The following is a 17,968-nucleotide window of genomic DNA, read 5'->3' as shown; positions in this document are numbered from 1 at the left end:
GAGAGGCAGCCCCTTGAGGATAGTGGAGAGGAGATTTAGTGGAGAAATTAGAAAAAATAAATAAATTAGGCTGGAGAGAAGCACCTACTCAGGGAGGGTGATATACACACCCAAGGACACTATCACCTGCCTTAGCAGCACCATCCCTTGAAACCACAGCCTCAGAGAGCCAGAAGTCTGCAGATCAGGAGACTGAAAGGACAGCAGGAGGAATAGAGATAATGTACAAAGAAGGATATTCAAGGCTGATGACAGAAGGAATGGTTGAGGAGCCCCAGTGACTATCAGACCCCTTTCTTATCCTTACCAGGACCCAAAGGAACAATGAAAGGAGACAGAGCTAGGCCTGATGTGCCTTTATTTCTTTCAGTTATGCTTGCGGCTAGAGCGGGGGTGAGGGAAAAGCCCATGGCCTGGGCTCCCTGGAGACCAGGGCTGATGATACCAGCTACCATAGGTAAGGTACCAGGCAAAGGTGCCTACCGCGGCACCCACCACCTTGTGAGTGTACTGGTGGAAATAGATGACGGTACAGAGCAGCAAGAAGTTCCAGAGGCCCAGCAGCAGCACGTTGAGCAGGAACACCAGGCGCAGGGGGGTGCCAGCAGGCAGCCCATGGGCCAGGTACTTGGCAAACACTGCTGCTTCCTCAGCCATAAGCAGGCAGCAGAAGGTGAGCAGGAAAGTGTGGGAAGAGACGGTGTAGCCCCGCCACTGGTGGCCTGCAGCCAGGCAGCTGCGGCGGTCAGGTAGCTCGTGAAGCAGCAGGCCCTGGGGCAGAGGCTCGAAGCAGGAACCAGTCAGGTCCTCGATGAGCAGGAAGGCCCGGCCGGCCCCCCTCCACACTGCTGCCCCCACCACCAGTCTGCTCAGGTGCCTGGCAGTCACTGCCACTCGCCGTGTAGCCAGGAACACCACCAGCAGCACAAAGCCCCCCAGGAAGGTGCATGTCCAGCCCCAGGCTGAATTCACAAACTTGCTGTGGGCAGAGAAGAGAGAAGGCTACTGAGACCCCCTAGCCTCAACTCCCCATCCTGGTCAGTGTTCCCATCATTGGTCTGTCCCCAGTTCTACACATCATCACTGGTTCTCCTGCCCATGTCCTTTATAGCCCCCAGCCATTTAAACGTCATTTAAACGTCCCTTTAGAGGACCACTGAGCATTCTAGGTCCACATTTCCTCTTCAGTTCTACTCCTGCCCCTGCCCTGTACCCCACACTGTCCCCTTCCCCCTCCCTCTGACCTTCTCCTCAACCTCCTATACTATTTTTAGAGTTCAGACTGGCAGCAGAACAGAAACCTAGAGAAAGGAGCTGGGATCCCAGAGTGTAGGGAGCCGGGTCCCATGCCCTTATGTGGACTCACATGTTGAAGAAGTTGCCGTGGCTGGCGAAGATAGTCCGAGAGTTGACATGGAACTGTAAAAGGGGCCCAAAGATGACCACCGCTGCCAACCAGGCATGGTAGAGGCGCCGTAAGCAGGGGCTTCCCAGAAGGCGGGCAGCCTGTTCACTTCCGAAGTACAGCAAGGCAGAGGCTACCCAGAGGAGCACCTTCACCAGGCAGCCCAGCAGTGCCCGGATTCGGGTCCCAGCCCCCGGCCCTGCCCCCACCACCGGCCCCCGCTCCATGTTCCCTCCCCTCCCCACTAACTGCCTGCTCTGCTGGGCAGCTGAGGAGGGGCTGATGGGCCCCCCTCCCCGCCGGGACAAGGACAGGCAGTGACAGGTGTGGCAGATACAGGGCAGAGCCTGTTGGCAGCCAGCAGGCGGGGGAGAGGGGCGGGGGGTAGTAAGGGGCCAGGGTGAAGGGCTGTCACGTCAGCAGGGTCCTGGCCTCGGGTGTGTGATAATGTGTGTCCTGACAGCAGCCTGAGTCCTTTCCTATTAGCCCAGTGTCCTTAGCTCCCTCCAACTACATTCTAATTCATGTCTCAGGACCAGGCCTACTGTTCAGGGCTGTCATGTCTACAGCCTGCTTGAGTGTGCCTGCCTTAGTTTGGTCATCCCAAATCCCTCTACTCTGTACTCGACTCCACAGGTAAATAAGAGGTCATGAAGTTAAAACTAACCAAATTTTAAAAGTCATTCAAACAAATCTGTGTCTGTCTTACTATCAGTATGGTCTAGTCCTTCTCCTGGGGTTCTGGGAAGCAAGGTGGGTGTGCACAATAGTGTCCCCTTCAGGTTGCAGAAAGCCTATCAACTGTGGTGTCCACTTCAGTGAACTGTGACCCCTGGACTGAGGGGGCTCTAAAGGGTTAATTTAGCCCAGGGCTGCTGTGCAAACCAATGGTTGTGCAATGAATGCACAAGGGAGCACATCTGATGGGGCACCATTTGTGTTTATGATGATGACATAGAAGAAATTCAAATGTTCTGAGAAAGGCATCTTGTGTGAAATGATTAGTAGCCCAGGTTAGACTCTCAGAACCCCAAAGATGAGGTTTATTCTCAGGTCACAGGTGACCCTAGAAAAAAAGAAATCCCCAGTCTGGACAATTCTTCAAAACATTAGGTTTACTCAGGTGTGATAGTGAATACCTATAATCTTACTGACTAGGGAGGCTTAGGCAGGAGGATGGCAAATTTGAGGCCAGCTTCAGCAATTTATCGAGGCTCTAAGCAATTAAGTGAGACCCTGACTCAAAAAAGGGTTGGGGATGTAGCTCAGTGGGGGTAAAGCACCCCTGGGTTAAATCCCTGATACCCCAAACAAAACAAATAAACAAAATCTTTAGTTTCAGTTGGATGTGGTGGTACAAGCCTATAATCCCAGTGATTTGGGAGGTTGAGGCAGAAGGATCCTAAATTAGAGATCAGACTCAGCAACTTAAATAAAAAATAAAAAGGGCTGGAGATCTAGTATGGTGGTAGAGTGCCCTTAGATTCAATCCCCAATACCAAAATCAAACAAACAAATAAAAACTTTAGGTTTTGTCCTCAACCAATTACCCTGAGCCTCAGGGTTGCCAGTCTGGGCCTCCCAAACCCACCACTGGGCTGGAGCAGCAAGAGAGCAACTGACCCAAGAAGTCGCTTATTTCAAGATCACTTTTTTTTGTCTTCCTTCTTCATTCCTCAAAACTGATGGTGGGCTTTCAGAGCACAGTAGAGGCCCATGAGGCAGTGAAATAAATGAGCAAGAAAGGTTCCCCAGGTTGTGTCCTAACAGTGACTTTGACTTTGGGAAAATCTGCCAATCCTTCTCTGTATTCAGGGCCCTCAACTATAAATTGATCAAGATAGATTAGATAATCAGTGAAGTACCTTCCAAATCCTAAAATCCCAAACTTCAACAGAGTGGCCTTCATGTCTCTTTGCTCAGACACTATAAGAATTTTGAAGACCTACAGACCTCCTCACACATTTTTTAAGTTGGACATGAAATGTTCCATCTGTGATTCTGAATAGTTGAAAAAGACATAGCTTCCAGTGTATTTTATCTGCTGACATTTGAAAATAAAGCTATCACTTTTCTTTTTCTTGCAGTACTGGGGATGGAACCCAGGGCTTCCATGTATGCTAGGCAAGTGCTCTACAACTGAATTATATCGCCAGCCCTATATCACTCTTTTAAAGGTGTCCAGTGGAATCTAAACACTACAGTAATGAAATATCTCATCATTATCCACTTTAAAAACGTGAGAGATCATATTAAATCAGAGATCATATTTCTTTTCTATATTCCCCACAGAATTTATCTTAATGTTTTTATGCTGGAAAGTCTTTTATTGGCCATTTGTCATATTCTTTGCAAAAAAGCATATGATTTAAAATTTAATTAAAATTTTTTCCTGTGATCATGAAGTCCTAAAACTTTTTTCCTTCTGGACTGAATTTTCATTATAATTGTTAGTAGTACAAAATATACAATTAGTATTAAAAACAGTTTACACAGTTCAATAACAAAATTATACTGAAAATGCCTGAGAGGATGGATGGTCCCTGAGACCTTGATCAGATGAGGCTTTGGGGGTACTGATTTTAATTTGCCTCTTAATTTGGCACCCTGGAATTAACAGATTCTGGGTGAGCTGGGAGGGATCCTGGGGGTAAAGTGATGGAGGAGGACTGAAAGGGCAGGTGGGAAAGGAGATCTGGCATGATAGTTTCACACTAGGTAGATTAATCTAAGGAATAAGAACATGTAGAGGCTGAGGAACTGGACAGTTATCTTTTAATAGTATCTATTTGGGGCCAGGCATGATGGCTACTCCTGTATTCCCAGCTACTTGGGAAGCTGAGGCAGAAGAATCACTTGGGTCCAGGAGTTTGAGACCAGCTTGGGTAATGTGGTGAGACCTCACCTCACAACAAAAACACCATACCCATCTGGCTCTTAAATAGGTACCCCTTTTACCCTTTGCTGTGAGAACCCCTAGAAGTGTACACCTGGGTTTCCAAATTGCCTTAGAGAGCAAGACATGCTGTGGGGAAAGATCTTGTCAGAGCCAGATGTGAAACAATCTCACTCAGCCTTCAGTTTCCTCTGAGGCCTGAAGTTCTGAGTGGTAGGCATCCAGATGGGGTTTTCTCTGGCTCTGTGTTCACTCACCACCTCTTGTGAAGACTGGAGCAGCTCCAGAACGGAGCTATTCACAGTATTCCTGGGCTGTAACAAAAACTGTGCTTATCTTCTGCCGTCTCCTGGGAAGTTTCTGAGTTTGACAGGGAGACCCTGTTGCAAGGCTCAGTTAATAAACAATTTTAGCATTTTCTTTTCTCATAGGGTGTCAAAAGGAAGTTTTCTTCTACTGAGGAGCATACCTGAAGGCTTTGTTGAAACTGTTAAAGTGAGAGGATAAAAGAACTAGATATGAAAAAGAGACAGTGAGCAGAGACACTGAGCCAGGTTCCCACAGAGGATTTATTGAGGGAGCCAAAGCCAGTGAGAGGACAAAGGAGCCCTATTTCAACCTCCTTCCTTGAAGCTGCTGACCTCCAACATGACAGGACTTTCAGAAAGGTAGGGCCTGTGCCATGTGGGGCTGCATGAAACTTTTGGAGACCCCTGCCTCTCACATCACAGCCTGTCCAAATCCAAAGACCCAGGCAAAAGAGAAGACATAATCTTCACCCCAGGAGAGTGCTAAGGAAACACCTTTATCTATCCTGCCCTCCCCACCCCCTTAGACCTCAAGAAGAAAGGCCAGGACACCTGGCTCTCTGACTGGCCAATCTAATCCTCAATGTGAAGACCTGGGCAATGGGCCTGGCTGACAGGTTAATTTACACCTGTCCTCAGGCATCTATCTAGGAGCAAACACCTAACATCATAACATGATTAAAAACACTCAGGACAGTTCTCTTGCTGGCAGAAGTCCCACCAGACCCTGGCCAGAGATAGGAACCCAAGCCTACTGGGTGTGCATACATGAGAAGACCACCTGGCCTTGTGGGGTGGATCTTCCAGGGCTAGCCAAAAGCCTGGGCTTCCGTTTCTTGCCACCCAATTCCAGAGATTCCTCCAGACATTCCCCAGAAGAGAAAGAGGAGGAGAAAGAGGAAGAGAATTTGTTGAGAAGTTCACCCTGTAAGGAGCTGGACGTCTGATCTACTGGGGTGAGGAAAAGGCCGTACAAGAGCGGAGCACTGGGGTAGGGGCACTGGTGCGTTCCTCTGTCTCTGGCATGTCATCCGGGAAGTACTCAGCCTGGCGATACTGCCACAGACGCAGGTTCCCGTCCCACTGCAGGGCAGAAGGTACCAAGTAGTCAGGGGGTGCTGCCCCTTCCCAGGTCTAAGTCCCAGACATGTGCTGGTCCCTCAAACTTGCAACCTCACCGAACTGCTGACAATCTTCTCTTCAAAGGGGTGCCAACTGACATCACGCACACAGGCCTTATGGTTCGTCAGCTTCTTCACGATGTGGCCACTGAGGAGATCGTACACTGTCCGGGAAAGCCAGAGTGGAGAGGAGCTGCCACAGACCTTTAAGGCACCCATTGGCTCCCCAAAAGGTACCAATGACCTAACTCTTGGGCAACTTCCCATTTTCCCATGGGAATGGGGTTATTTTGGATTCCTTCCCCAGCTTAGGTTGAGGCTATGGTATGTTGGTATCCCTGATCCTCAGCTAAAATTCAAAGGCCTAACTTAAGAAAACAGTTGCCTTAAACCTCTTAGCAAGATACAGACAGTGGCAAAAGTGAATTCTGCACCTGCTTGTCCTTGGCTGGACAAGGTGCATCTCTCATTTCTGCATGGGTACCTACCTAGGTGCAGCATGCTGTCAAGCTTTTTCTATCTATAGTTCTGCTTGTGTTTCTTTTTGTGCATTCCTCCTGCTTCAGTGATTGCAAGTCCTTTGCTACTTGATGCTCTCTTTTTGTGTCATTCTTTTTGCCTGTTTCCTCCTACCTTTCATCTGTAACCCCTTTCCTTGACTAAGAAAACATAACAAACTATATTTTTAGTAATCGATTATGTTTACTGACCAGAATTCCATGTCCCTTTTCTTAATTTAAAATGCTCACAAAGAGAATGTTTTTTATTCTCTGTTTAAGCCTCCCCTGCTCCAGGCCAAATTAAATTTCACTAGGAGTTGTCATTTGGCTTTTTTTTTTGGTTGCTCTGATTATAGGTGGAATGCCAGAGAAACATTCCTGCTCTTCCCAGGCCCCCTGTTCTGACACAATCCTTACCAACCACTTTGCCAGTGGAGCAGCCACTATAGATGAACTGCTGGCCTGTGCTATGAGTCGGGGAGAAGCGGCAGCGGATGAGGGTATGCAGCACCCCGTGGCCTCGGTAGGTCATCAAGGAGCTGTCCCCTGGGAGCTTCAACTTCCGCCAGGCTGGGTAAGGATTCATGGAAAGCTCTAGATTAGGGAGTCTGCTTCTGGATTGTCCAGCTGTTCTTAGCAAAGACTCAGAGACAATGGTCTCTCTAGTCTTGACTTTTTTTTTTTTTTTTCGGGCAACACTGGGGATTGAACCCAGTGCCTCATACATGCTAGGCAAGTGCTCTACCATTGAGTTATGTCCCCAGCTCTCAAATATTAACTCCTTCCCCACCCAACAGTCAACAGATCAATATACTTTTGTACTGGTTGGCTCTGGGTGATCCTCGTGGGCCAGTGAATCAAGGGTTAATGCCTAGAAAAGGGGGTTGTAATAGGGCTCCGGGACTCCCAGGCTACAGATGAATCCATTGAGCCCATGCCAGACCCTACCAGTGATCAAGTACTTTCATTTCCAACCCAATTCTTAAGTCTACATCTCAGTTCTTTCCATTTTCACCTTTTTTGGGCACCTGCTGCCAACGGTAGTCCCAGTTTTGCTGGGTGGCAGCCTGGCGTGAGGCTTCCATGCCTTCCCGGCTGGAAAAGCGTCGGATATCCCAGAGCTTGATGGTCTGGTCTTTGGAGTTGGAGATGAGATACCGGGCATCACCCTATGAATCCAAAGATAGATCAGAGTTTGCCATGTCACTACCTGTTAATCTAGTTCCCTGCTCTAGCTGAGGGGTAAGAACCTTTCCTTTTCTGATTTTGCTTGCCTCTTTCTTCATCCAGGTGAGTTCATCTTTGATGCTCTGCTTCAGATCTCACCCCCTAGTTAGGGTTTTCCTTTCTTTGTCCAGGGTACTGATTGAATATCCTATTTTATTCTAGATTAGATGTCCTCTACTTTTCTTGTAAAGAAAACCCTGCCTGCTTCTTAAGGATTGGCAGATATGAGAGAGCTCATGTTTCCTAGTTTAAGCCCGTTCTCTAAACTCCTGCTCTTGCACACCCTGGCTAATGAAGAGCTTGTCAAATACCCACACCAGTATCCTTCACACCCTCCTGGGCAACCAGAACTTCAGTAGCCTGGCTGTGCTGCCCTGCCTCTCTGCCCACCTTGCTGTCAATGAATGTGATGCCATCCTGGTGTCCAGCCAGTGCACCCACGGGCTTGGGGTCATCCTCCCGCATGGTGCGTCGATCCCACACTTTGCAGATGGCATCATCTCCCCCAGAAAACAGGATCTGGGAGCTTATATCAGCAAAGGCCACTGCATTCACATCATCTTCATGAGACTCAATCTAGAGGAGAAGAAGGCTAACACACTTAAGATTCCTTAAAATAGGTCAAAGACCAGAAGACAGAGGCTTTAAGTCTCAGGAATAATACCTGAAGGGTGCGCCGGTTTTGTTCTCGGTCAAAGACATACAGACAGCCATCATTGGCCCTGAAAGGGAAGGGATAAGGAGAGTGCTAGAGCCATGACTGAGTGGACCAATTTTATGTATACTCTGGAGAGTCCAGCTGAGAAGCTTTCTTGAGGGTCACGCCCTTGTCTGTTCCTATACAGGAAGTAGGACAAGAGTGAGCTTTGTTTTCAAGGAGACTTGAGAACTGTCTCCTCATGTTGGGAAAATGGTGAGCAAGAGGGGAAGCAGCTCATAAACCCCAACTTTAGAGAAGACTGGTTGTTTTCCATAGCTAACAGTTCAGCCTCTGTGACAGCAGAAGTGATCTCTAGCAGAACTCCTCTATCTCATTAATTGAGGGGGACATCCCCCACAAACACTTACCCCCCAAGTATTTCTCGTCCATCTGAGGAGACAGCAATGGAAAAGACAGCAAAGCGACGCTCATCTGGTCTGAAGAAAGCAAAGGAGTTGTGTTGGGTGGACTACTCTATAGCTTTTGTTAATCTACAGAGAATCTGACAAGGATTATAAAAAAAGGACAAGAAAGCCTTCCAATACATGCTAGAATGCGGACCACCTTAGTGAGAACCTATAAATAATCCTGTAACTGTCTATTTCACCCTGGTCTTCTGGCTGACAATTCCCTCCCAGGAATCCATGTAGAGAAACTTGCAACCAGTATACTTTTCCCTCTAAGCGGGAGTTTTAGTTCAAGAGGTTTGCTCCTGGGGAGACTTCCTTGAGAAGTTTCTAGAGAGTATGATGAGAAAGAGAAGCCAATACCTTAGATCCAGGGCAGTGTGTGTGTCTCCTTCCCCATAGATATTGCAGATATGAACTAAGGGAAGCAAGAGAAACAAAAATTTTTCAGGGCTGTGGACAGAATGTGGAAATGAAGCTATGGAAGACACAGGAAAAAGGTAAGGTCATCAGAGCACCTTGAGAGTGATTTTCTCAGGACAGAACATGGAGTCTTGTCTCAGAGAAGGATGCATGGAGATCTCATATTCTAGGCTGGAGACATAGAAGTCTGGTGTATACTCACTGTAATCAGACCAGCTGGAGTAGAGGAAGTGGTTCCCATCAGGGGTGAAGGCCACATCCAAGACGCTCCAGCCTACATCCCGGGCCTTGATACTCTTGAATTTATGGAAACGGCCATATCGGCAGTCATACAGTCGGATTGTCTGGTCTGTGTAAGTAGGAATCAGGCAGAATTATGGAACACCTTTTTTGTACCCTTCCTAGATCATACCTCTCTCTCTGTAGACTCTTTCCTTTATCATGGGAAGCAGGTGCTAACTAAGCATCACTAAATTAGGTTCTGAGCTCCATGGTCTGTGACTTTCTGTCCTCAGTAAACTCATTCCTTGTTCCAGAGAAAGGCAGTATAATTATAGGAGCTGGGTCTGGTACCTTGGCAAGCAGACATGAAGATTTGACCATCTTTGCTGTAGATACCACAGAAAGCCTTCTGTGAGTAGGTATCAGTGAAGCCCAGACCATTGGGCAAGAAGCTGGGGAAGCAAAGTGAAGGGTAAGTGGAGCTCAGAATAAGAATTTCAGTTAGCAGAATGTAACGCCAGTACAAGAACATTATTCCCTTTTACCTTCAGCTATTCCACCATCCTCTAAATTTCTATCTTTTCTATTTTGTTTATTCTCAAAGCCTCAACCCCTTTTAACTAACCTTAATATCTCGGAAGATCCTTTAACACCTACCCCTTCAATATTTAGGAGAAAAGATCTATCTGGCCCTTAGAATCTCTCCATCAAGCCCCATACTCACTGAGACATCACTCGAGACCGTTCTCCAAGGGAGAAGCTTCCCCGGTGGCAGAGGCCCCGTTCTCTCTAAATGGAAGGGATTGGGGAATATTGCTAGCAGAAATAGAGGGCCACTTCAGTCACACCAACCCCCTCCTCCAAAGAAATTGTTTTTGCTACCGAAACAGACACCACACACAGTAGTCTGTCCAATATGGACTGGCTAACTCTCCAGCCCCAGCACTTGAGGTTTCCTTGCAAAGTTTGCTTCTTTTTTCTCTCTGGGGCTAGCAGAGCTTCTGGTTGCCTAGCAGGTCTGCTGCTAGGCTGGCTGGAGGTGGAGAAGCCTACCTGGTGTAGCATTCGAGGAAAACTGTTCTCCTGGGATGCCTGCCTAAGTCCCAGCCGCCCAGTGGCCAGTTCCACCTGTGTCTTGATCTCATTGCATTCCAGTTCCCGGGTGTCAGGGGTTGCATCCACTGTGAATACCAAAAAGAAGTTTCTGGGTCTTCCAGCCCCAGAAGACAGCAAAATTATGCCCAAGCCCACCCAATATGGCTGAATATATACAGGGGCTATATTCCCTCATTTCCTCAATTATCCCATCCTCTCTCTCTTTTTTTTTTTTTTTCAAATTAACCTATTATCCTTCACCAGAATAAAAAAGGGTTTCCTAGTGAAAAATCTTTAAACATTAAGGTTTTGGTCTATCCTCTTACCAGGTGGATTGTATCGATCTCCGAGACGACCATCCCAGGCACTGTCATGCTCTTCCTCCGAGTCCGAGAGGGCCTGGATGAGTTGTAAATTTGCTGCACCTCCTCCCTGCACCAACCTCACTTGGCCTCTGTGGAGAGACCCCCCCCCCATTATAAAGGAGGGGACCCCTTTCTCCAAACCAACTAAATTCAGAGTCAACAGCTATCCAGCTCTTACCTTTGGTACTCATTTTGATGTTTGAGGCTAACTAGCCCTTGGCTGTTATTTTCAGTCTCCCGTAAGACACTGTAGAAAACTGATTTGTACTTTTGGTGCAAGAGCAGAGAACCCTAACATGCTGTGGAGGCTGACCTACTAAGCTGACCTCTCCAAGAACTAAACAGGAGAGCATTTCCTTCTGAGCCTCTGTTAGAGGAATCCAGCATGGAACACAATATTCTTAAGGGCTCTCAAAGTTTATCTTCTAAGGAGCCACACACAAAGAAACAAAGCCAGCTGTACCCTTTTCCAGTCAATTCCTGGTGGTTACTCCCTTCAAGGCATTCTTTCCTCAAAAACAGTGTTAGAATTTGGGGCTGGGGTTGTGGCTAGTGGTGGAGCACTTGCCTAGCATGTGTGAGGCACTGGGTTCAATCCTCAGCACCATTTAAAAATAAATAAATAAAAATAAAGGTATTGTGTCCATACAACTAAAAAAAAAAATCTTTAAAAAAACTGTTAGAGTTAGGCCAATTTAAACTTGTTTTTCAAGTAAATCCACATGGTCTCATATCATGTGTCAATTACTTCAACACTCCCCTCCCCAACTCTTTACCTCTCAAATAACTCCTTTCCCATCAATGCCCCCCCTTTTTTCTTTCCTTTTACTTACATGGAGGTTAGATCACATTCTGTAGTTATAGCCAGAGAAATTCCCTTAAGCAGCCCCTTCAACACAAGAGTGGGTCCTTTGTTGACTGGCCCCAGGTTAAGAATCACTCTTACTGGGCATGGAGCTGAGTGCCATGGGTGTGCAGTAGGGAAAGGCTGCTCGGTTTAAACAGAACAGCGTCTTGGACTAAGCTCATTCCCTATCCTCTGCAATTTTCTTGCCTAGAGTTGGGATCAAGGGACTGTGGTGGCACTTTGTGGAGCCACACCAGAGAGTAAGTTACCTGCGAAGGAGATAGGCCAGTACCTGGGCCAGATCCACATCTTCATCCTCCTCTTCCTCTTCCTCGCTCCGACGCAGGCCAGCCCCTCTTCGGGACAAGCCCTCAGAGGGGTCTCCAGACCCGGATCCTGCGCTGCTGCTGTTCCGAGAGCCCATCTTCTGGTCACAGCATCCTTAGGTCCTGTGCAGAGGCTCCTCTTGTCACCTCCTTGGGTTTGGTGAAAGCAAAGTCTGCTCTAGAAAGACCAGGGTCTCCTGAGTTGATGGCGGTAGCTATCTCTAGGAGGGAGACCCTTCTTAGTGACTGAGATCCCGTTTCTTTAGCCTATGACAACTCCCAACGCTTCAGGAACACAAACCTTCCCCAATCCTGTGAGCAAAGAACGCGGAGTGAAGCTTAGGGTGCGACCTTAACTCACAAATAAGAATCCTTTCAAGAGGAATTTCTCAGCTTCCTACCTCAAACTCACCTATCAAAGTCCCCTGGGGGGTGGATTCCCAGGTAACCCCTCCGGTCAACCAATCAAAACAACTCGCGGAAGAAAGCGCCTCACTAGCTTATCTCATCCAACCAATCAAAAGCCTTAGGACTCAGAGACCCCCGACAACCCCCCTTACCGACCAATCAGAGTGCTTTCTTTCAGGAGCCGGCAGCAACGACAGCCAATGAAGTTAGAAGTCTGCCTAACACCCCCTCCTTCTTTGCCTCACGCCCACGTGGTGTTCCGGGGGTGTGTACACCAAAGAGGAGAGGAAGCCGAGAAGCACCTCCCACTGGAGCCGGCGGTTACCGCCCCGTGCGGGACCACCCACCAGCCAGGAGCGGTCGCAGGACCCGCGGAGGCGCGAGGCCTTGTTTACACCGACTGCTGCCGCAGCTTCCGTCAACCGCTCCTCCGTCACGCGCCTCCTTCGTCATGCATCTCCCGGCTTCCCCGCCGGCAGGCTGTCTACGTCACGCGACGCTCCTGATGGCTCCGCCCCCTTGATCCGCTAACTGGACTGCCGAGTACGGTGATTGATAGGTGGGCGGGAGGAAGTGCGTGACAGAGGAGGGGCATTCACTCTTGGTGGAGAGGACTACAGGGAAACTGGTAGCTTTCTGCTTAAGAGACAGCGGAACTAGACGTAATGACTGGGAGGCGGGGTTCACAAAAGAATCGGTTGATGATTAGCTACTAAGAGAGGTATTTTAGCGAGGGATGCAATTTACCGTTGATCCCTAAAGATCATTTGGCCTTGAACTTCTTGGACACTGCCCCGGAGCCTCCACTTTGTCCCATCCCCCAGCGTTCTCTTTAGTTCTCTTAGCCGGCCTAAGCTCCATCGACTCTATCCCAAAGAGTGTCCGACGCCTTTACGTCACAGATGGGGGACTCAGACCCACACCTTCCTTCTGGGTTTAGCTTGTGGAAACCTTGTTCTTGTAGGAAGAGCCTTTACTAGACCTCCCCTTTTCCGCTTAGTCCTTTTTAGACGATCCCTGGCTTCCCTCTGCAGTCTTTGCAGACGCTCCCTAATACACCCTTCTGTCTCCTTGGGCCTTTCGGGTTCCGTCAGTTCCCTGAGACGCTCCCTGAGCCCATCAGGATTTGCCGATCTTCCCTCTGTTTTCGCGGAGCGGCTCAGTACCCGGCCGCGGGTTCAGGGTGTGCACGCGCGCCGCCTCCTACCCTCTCCTGCGGGTTTATGAGTAACCCGGCTGAGTCCAAGGCCGGGACCTGCCACGTCTGGGGATCCTTGCCCGGGCTGGGGGTTGGGAGACGTGACCTCGCTGTGCGGGTGCGAAGGTCTGGAGTTTGAGCTCCATTAAGCCCCACCTGCTCGGGACCCTTAGAAGTGCTGCCAGATTTCCTCGTACCTAGCCCCCTAAGGGCGGAGAGGGGATTGCGGGCCCTCAGTTCCTCTGGCTGGAGCTCACTTGCTGGAAGACTTTGGGGTGATATCCCCCGGAGCTCGTCGCTGGGACCTGCTTTGTGGGCGTGCGACTTTTGTGGTCGAACAGAGTCCCATGCTTAGTGTAATAATGTTCTGGTGTCACCGTTTTGAAATTCTTTTTTTTTTTAAGAGAGAGAGAGAGATAGATAGAGAGAGAATCTATCTCGGCCGACACAACATCTTTGTTTGTATGTGGTGCTGAGGATCGAACCCAGGCCGCACGCATGCCAGGCGAGCGCGCTACCGCTTGAGCCACATCCCCAGCCCTTGAAATTCTTAATAACTTAAGCGGCCCGTATTTTTATCTTGCTCTGGACTCCATAATTATGGAGGCAGTTCTGTGCCTAGAATAACATGTTTCTGGGTTGTCCAGCGGGGAAAATCTGGACTTATTTTGATCTTTTCCTTGCCTTTTAAGTTCAATTTTTTAAAGTCCTATAGATATTTTACCTGAGGTTAATTTTTCCAGTCACCACACATTTTTCTCCATGCCTCCCCACCTCACTGATTCTCTGAAGTTAGTTCCTAAGAACCCATAAGTGGTCCATTGTTCATTTTATTCTTTCTAATAAAAACTTTTCCCAACCTACTTGTATTGTTTTTGTAATCTTTTTTCCCCCTTTTTAAGTATTTCTGCCAGGCATAAAATAAATGCCTTGCTTATTTCCACTTCTGCACCCTCCCAGAATGTTTTATCTGAGCAAAGCTTTGTCTCTCCGCATCAAGTTCTCTTTCTCGCAGCTTTGTACTTTGACTAAGTAGTACCACTTCGGCTTATTTAGCTTGACCCTGCATAAAATTTATGTTTTGCATAGCAATCATTGATAATAGTGGAACATTGGGAACAAAATAGACCCAAATATCCTACAATATTGGATTGGTTAAATAAATTAGGAGCCACATGGTACAAGAAGTGCCTGGTAACTGTTAAAATGGTGTAGTGGGCAGAGAATGGAGCTCAGTGTTAGAGTGCTTGCCTAGCATGTGCTAGGTCCTGGGTTTGATTCTCATCACCGCGAAAACAATAAATAAAAAAGGGATGTTGATTTCTTCTATTTTTATTTCTTGGAGAATTGTGCAAACAACATTACATTTTTAAAAAGGTGGTAGGGCCCAGGGGTGTAACTCGCTCAGTGGGAGTGCATACATTCAGGCTCTGGTTTCAGTTTCCAGCACTAAAGAAAAGGTGGTATTTAGTCCTTCTGGTGTCATATTCTGGGGAATACAAAACCAATATGGCCTTATTTTTGTATTAGAAAGTATAAAAATACCCAGGCTCATTGTATAATTAAACAAATACTGAAATGGAGAAGGCCTTGCATGAAACAGTGACAAAGATGTACCATGAACAAAGGATTATGATTAATATGATTCTAGCACCTATGGTCCAGAAAACGAAACAAAATTTCTGTTAAACTCATCTCAGGGTGTGTGTGTGTGTGTGTGTGTGTGTGTGTGTATTTAAGTACTGGGGATTGAACAGAGGGTCTTGCATATGCTAGACAAGTGCTCTCCTGCTGATATACACTCCCAACACCACCACCTCCACCCACCCCAGCTTGGCATAAACTTGGGATTCTCCTGCCTCAATCTCAATAACTTATTTTTTGATAATCTCTTTCCTTTTCTTCTCTTTACCATTTGCAAATCTAGCTTACACCTGAAGAACATCTTGTTAATTCAATCCTTAGTATTGTAGAACTTATGCATTATTGAATAAAACATTAAAATTCATGGTAAATATTTTAAAAAATCATGGTTTAGGACTAAAGTGAATCCTTCTAATATTAAATGCTAAAGTAGCAGTATTTGCTAGGTGCAGTGGCACATGCCTGTAATTCCATTGGCCCCATTGGCTTGGGAGGTTGAGACAGGAGGATTGCAAGTTTGAAGCCATAGTAACTTAATAAGGCCCTTAGCAACTTAAACTCTGTCTCAGAATTCAAAACAACACGCAAAATGTAATATCCATCACTGGATCCATTGATTTTTTTTTTGTAATCTTGGGCATTGAACACAGAACCTCATGCATACTGGGCAAGTGCTCTACAACTGAGCTATACCCCAGCTCTGTTGATTCATTTTTTTTAAATAAGCTTTTTTTTGTTGTTGTTTTTAGTTGTAGGTGAACACGATACCTTTATTTTATTTATTGTATTTTTATGTAGTGCTGAGTGTTGAATCCAGAGCCTCCTCACACACTTGAGGCAAGTGCTCTACCACTGAACTACAACCACAGCCCCTGTTGATTCACTTTTGTAGGTAAAAGATCTTAAACCTATGAATTTTATTATGTTCCTTGTGTCCTATAATGATTTTTGAAATGTGTACAAGTACACATGTCTAGAAAAAAATCAATCCAGAAGCATTTATATTTTGGGGTATATAATGTGTTTTATTGAAAGAAATAAAATGACATCTTTAAAAATAATTACAGGGCTAGGGATATAGCTTAGTTGGTAGAGTGCTTGCCTTGCATGCACAAGGCCCTGGGTTCAATCCCCAGCACCACAAAAAAATAAAAATAAAAAATAAAAAAAATTACAGTTGTCATTTCTATGCATTCTACAGGCCTTCCCTTTCTTGATTTTGATGTTTGGCTTGTTGCTTGGTGAATTTGTAAAGTGATTCTCATTTGGGCAGCCTCTACTCTCCCCAGCTACACTTAGAGTTACAACTACAGAAAAGTTTTTATCTTCAGCACCCATTTTAGGATCATTTCTAGTATACCAAGAATCAGAGTTAACTCCTGTCTGAGCTGCTTTGGCCTGTTTCCTGCTCTTGAGTATCTCCACTAGGGGGCATGCTGCGCTAGAGAGGAGTGAAGGAAAGCAGTTTTCAATCCCTGACTGACCTGACTTTTTCTGGCCTACTGAAACTTCAACTCCCAGTTTGGTGACCACTCAGAGGTCGGAGAGATGTCTCTAGGTGACTTTATATTTTTTTATATTTTCAGTACTAGGGATTGTACCCAGGGATGCTCTACCACTGACCTGTACCCCAAGCCCTTTTCTTTTTTTTGAGACAGGGTTCTTGCCTCAGCCTCTCGAGGAGCTGGGATTATAGGTGTATGCCAGTATGCCCAGTTTATCTAGGCAACTTGAAGGCAAAGTTCCATCTTCTGAAGTGACTGATGCCCATACATGTGTTTATACCTTGTCTTCTTGTATCACTCTGTGTAGACGGAAAGGGAGGAGTATTATAATTTACCTAGGGACTTAAAATGTGTTGATTAGAAAGCAATTGAGTAATTATGAGATATGCCAAGACTCTCATCTCTCATGTCTTAGGTCCTTAAGAATCAGATTTTTTTTTTCGTGTGTGTAGGATAGGAGTTGCAGATGTAATATAGAAGTAAAAACTCTTTAGCCCTAATTTTGGACAGGAAGTGGAAATATCAATATGACTTCATGGGATGTTTCATTTTCCTATCTCAAGCTACCAAAAAAGTCTAGTAAAAACCACCAATCCAGAAGCAATCAACACTCTTAGCATATAGATTGTAATCTTAAAATACCATTCTCAACTGAAAGAAATTGGAGCTTTTAGAAGTAGTTGATTCCAGGTCTGGGGCAGGAAATATACGAGTGTGGAACAGTTAACCATACCAGGCATGGAAGAATCAAGTAGGAACTATAGAATATGTCAAACAGACTCAGGAGCTGAGCTCCCATGGCCAAAGGATAATTCAAGCATTAATAAAGATAATATAATAAACACTAAATGTGTTTAAGTTCATGAGTGTATAATGGTGTGCATGTGTTTATAACTAATTGGTCATCTTTTTGAAGAATAGTAGGAAACCAAAAAAAAATTTTTTAAGGTACTAGAGATTGAATCCAGGGGTAGTCTGCCACTGAGCTACATCTGCAGCCCTATTTATTTATTACTTTAAAATTATTATCATTATTTTCATACTGGAGATTGAACCCAGGAGCACTTAACCACTGAGCCACATCCCCATCCCCTTTTTGTATTTTATAGAGACAGGGTCTTATTGAGTTGTTAGGGCCTCCAGGGCCCCGCTAAAGTTGCTGAGGCTGGCTTTGAACTCACAATCCTCCTGCCTCAACCTCCTGAGTTGCTGGGATCACAGGTGTGCACTACCATGCCTGACTCCGAGTCATTTTCATTTTGAGACAGGGTCTCACTAAGTTGCTGAATCTACCTTTGAACTTGGGATCCTTCTGCTTCAACCTTGTGAGTTGCTGGATTACAGGCCTGTGCCATCATACCCAGTAAGAAC

At 46.4% G+C, this 17,968-nt stretch overlaps 3 protein-coding genes across 16 annotated transcripts in view; 1 reads left to right on the top strand and 2 right to left on the bottom strand.

Annotated features, from left to right (window-relative positions):
• Positions 1-341: 341 nt before the first annotated feature.
• Fitm1 (fat storage inducing transmembrane protein 1) lies at positions 342-1,810 on the bottom strand. The gene is made up of 2 exons (XM_027920043.2): positions 1,367-1,810; positions 342-979 (listed from the first exon to the last, which is right to left on the bottom strand). Exons 1-2 carry the CDS (start codon positions 1,630-1,632, stop codon positions 367-369), a joined length of 879 nt encoding a protein of 292 aa, XP_027775844.1. The 5' UTR covers positions 1,633-1,810; the 3' UTR covers positions 342-366.
• A 3,042-nt stretch (positions 1,811-4,852) lies between these two features.
• Positions 4,853-12,741, bottom strand: Dcaf11 (DDB1 and CUL4 associated factor 11). Of its 14 annotated transcripts, none has more exons than XM_027920024.2 (15): positions 12,598-12,741; positions 11,809-11,992; positions 10,631-10,758; positions 10,263-10,390; positions 9,934-9,998; positions 9,561-9,661; positions 9,190-9,336; positions 8,928-8,982; positions 8,526-8,594; positions 8,122-8,179; positions 7,848-8,033; positions 7,246-7,399; positions 6,648-6,800; positions 5,788-5,894; positions 4,853-5,692 (listed from the first exon to the last, which is right to left on the bottom strand). In XM_027920024.2, exons 1-15 carry the CDS (start codon positions 12,701-12,703, stop codon positions 5,558-5,560), a joined length of 1,776 nt encoding a protein of 591 aa, XP_027775825.1. In that variant the 5' UTR covers positions 12,704-12,741; the 3' UTR covers positions 4,853-5,557. The 14 variants fall into 14 exon arrangements, with proteins under 14 accessions (XP_027775825.1, XP_071463871.1, XP_071463873.1 ...); XM_071607770.1 differs by having other exon boundaries at positions 11,786-12,020; positions 12,598-12,662; XM_071607772.1 differs by having other exon boundaries at positions 11,809-12,020; positions 12,598-12,661.
• The window catches only part of Nrl (neural retina leucine zipper), a 283,758-nt gene continuing 278,499 nt past the window's right edge, over positions 12,710-17,968 (top strand). The window contains exon 1 of the mRNA XM_071607779.1: positions 12,710-12,793. The gene's annotated coding sequence lies outside the window, so the exon portion shown is untranslated. The remainder of the gene's footprint in view (positions 12,794-17,968) is intronic.

The sequence above is a fragment of the Marmota flaviventris genome, chromosome 2 (assembly GCF_047511675.1).
Source record: "Marmota flaviventris isolate mMarFla1 chromosome 2, mMarFla1.hap1, whole genome shotgun sequence".
Taxonomy (NCBI): Eukaryota; Metazoa; Chordata; class Mammalia; order Rodentia; family Sciuridae; genus Marmota; species Marmota flaviventris.
Note: the sequence above shows the minus strand (reverse complement) of the source record. Positions and strands in the feature narration are given on the sequence as shown.

Bases quoted from the DNA above. Each gene is read 5' to 3' on its own strand.
- Fitm1 (XM_027920043.2), bottom strand. From the start codon at position 1,632: ATGGAGCGGGGGCCGGTGGTGGGGGCAGGGCCGGGGGCTGGGACCCGA. The intron at 980-1,366 runs GTGAGTCCACAT...CTCTGCCCACAG, and splicing joins CACGGCAACTTCTTCAACAT to CAAGTTTGTGAATTCAGCCT.
- Dcaf11 (XM_027920024.2), bottom strand. From the start codon at position 12,703: ATGACGAAGGAGGCGCGTGACGGAGGAGCGGTTGACGGAAGCTGCGGC. The intron at 9,662-9,933 runs GTGAGTATGGGG...TTGCTTCCCCAG, and splicing joins CGGTCTCGAGTGATGTCTCA to CTTCTTGCCCAATGGTCTGG. The intron at 5,895-6,647 runs GTAAGGATTGTG...TTTCCCGGACAG, and splicing joins CTCCACTGGCAAAGTGGTTG to TGTACGATCTCCTCAGTGGC.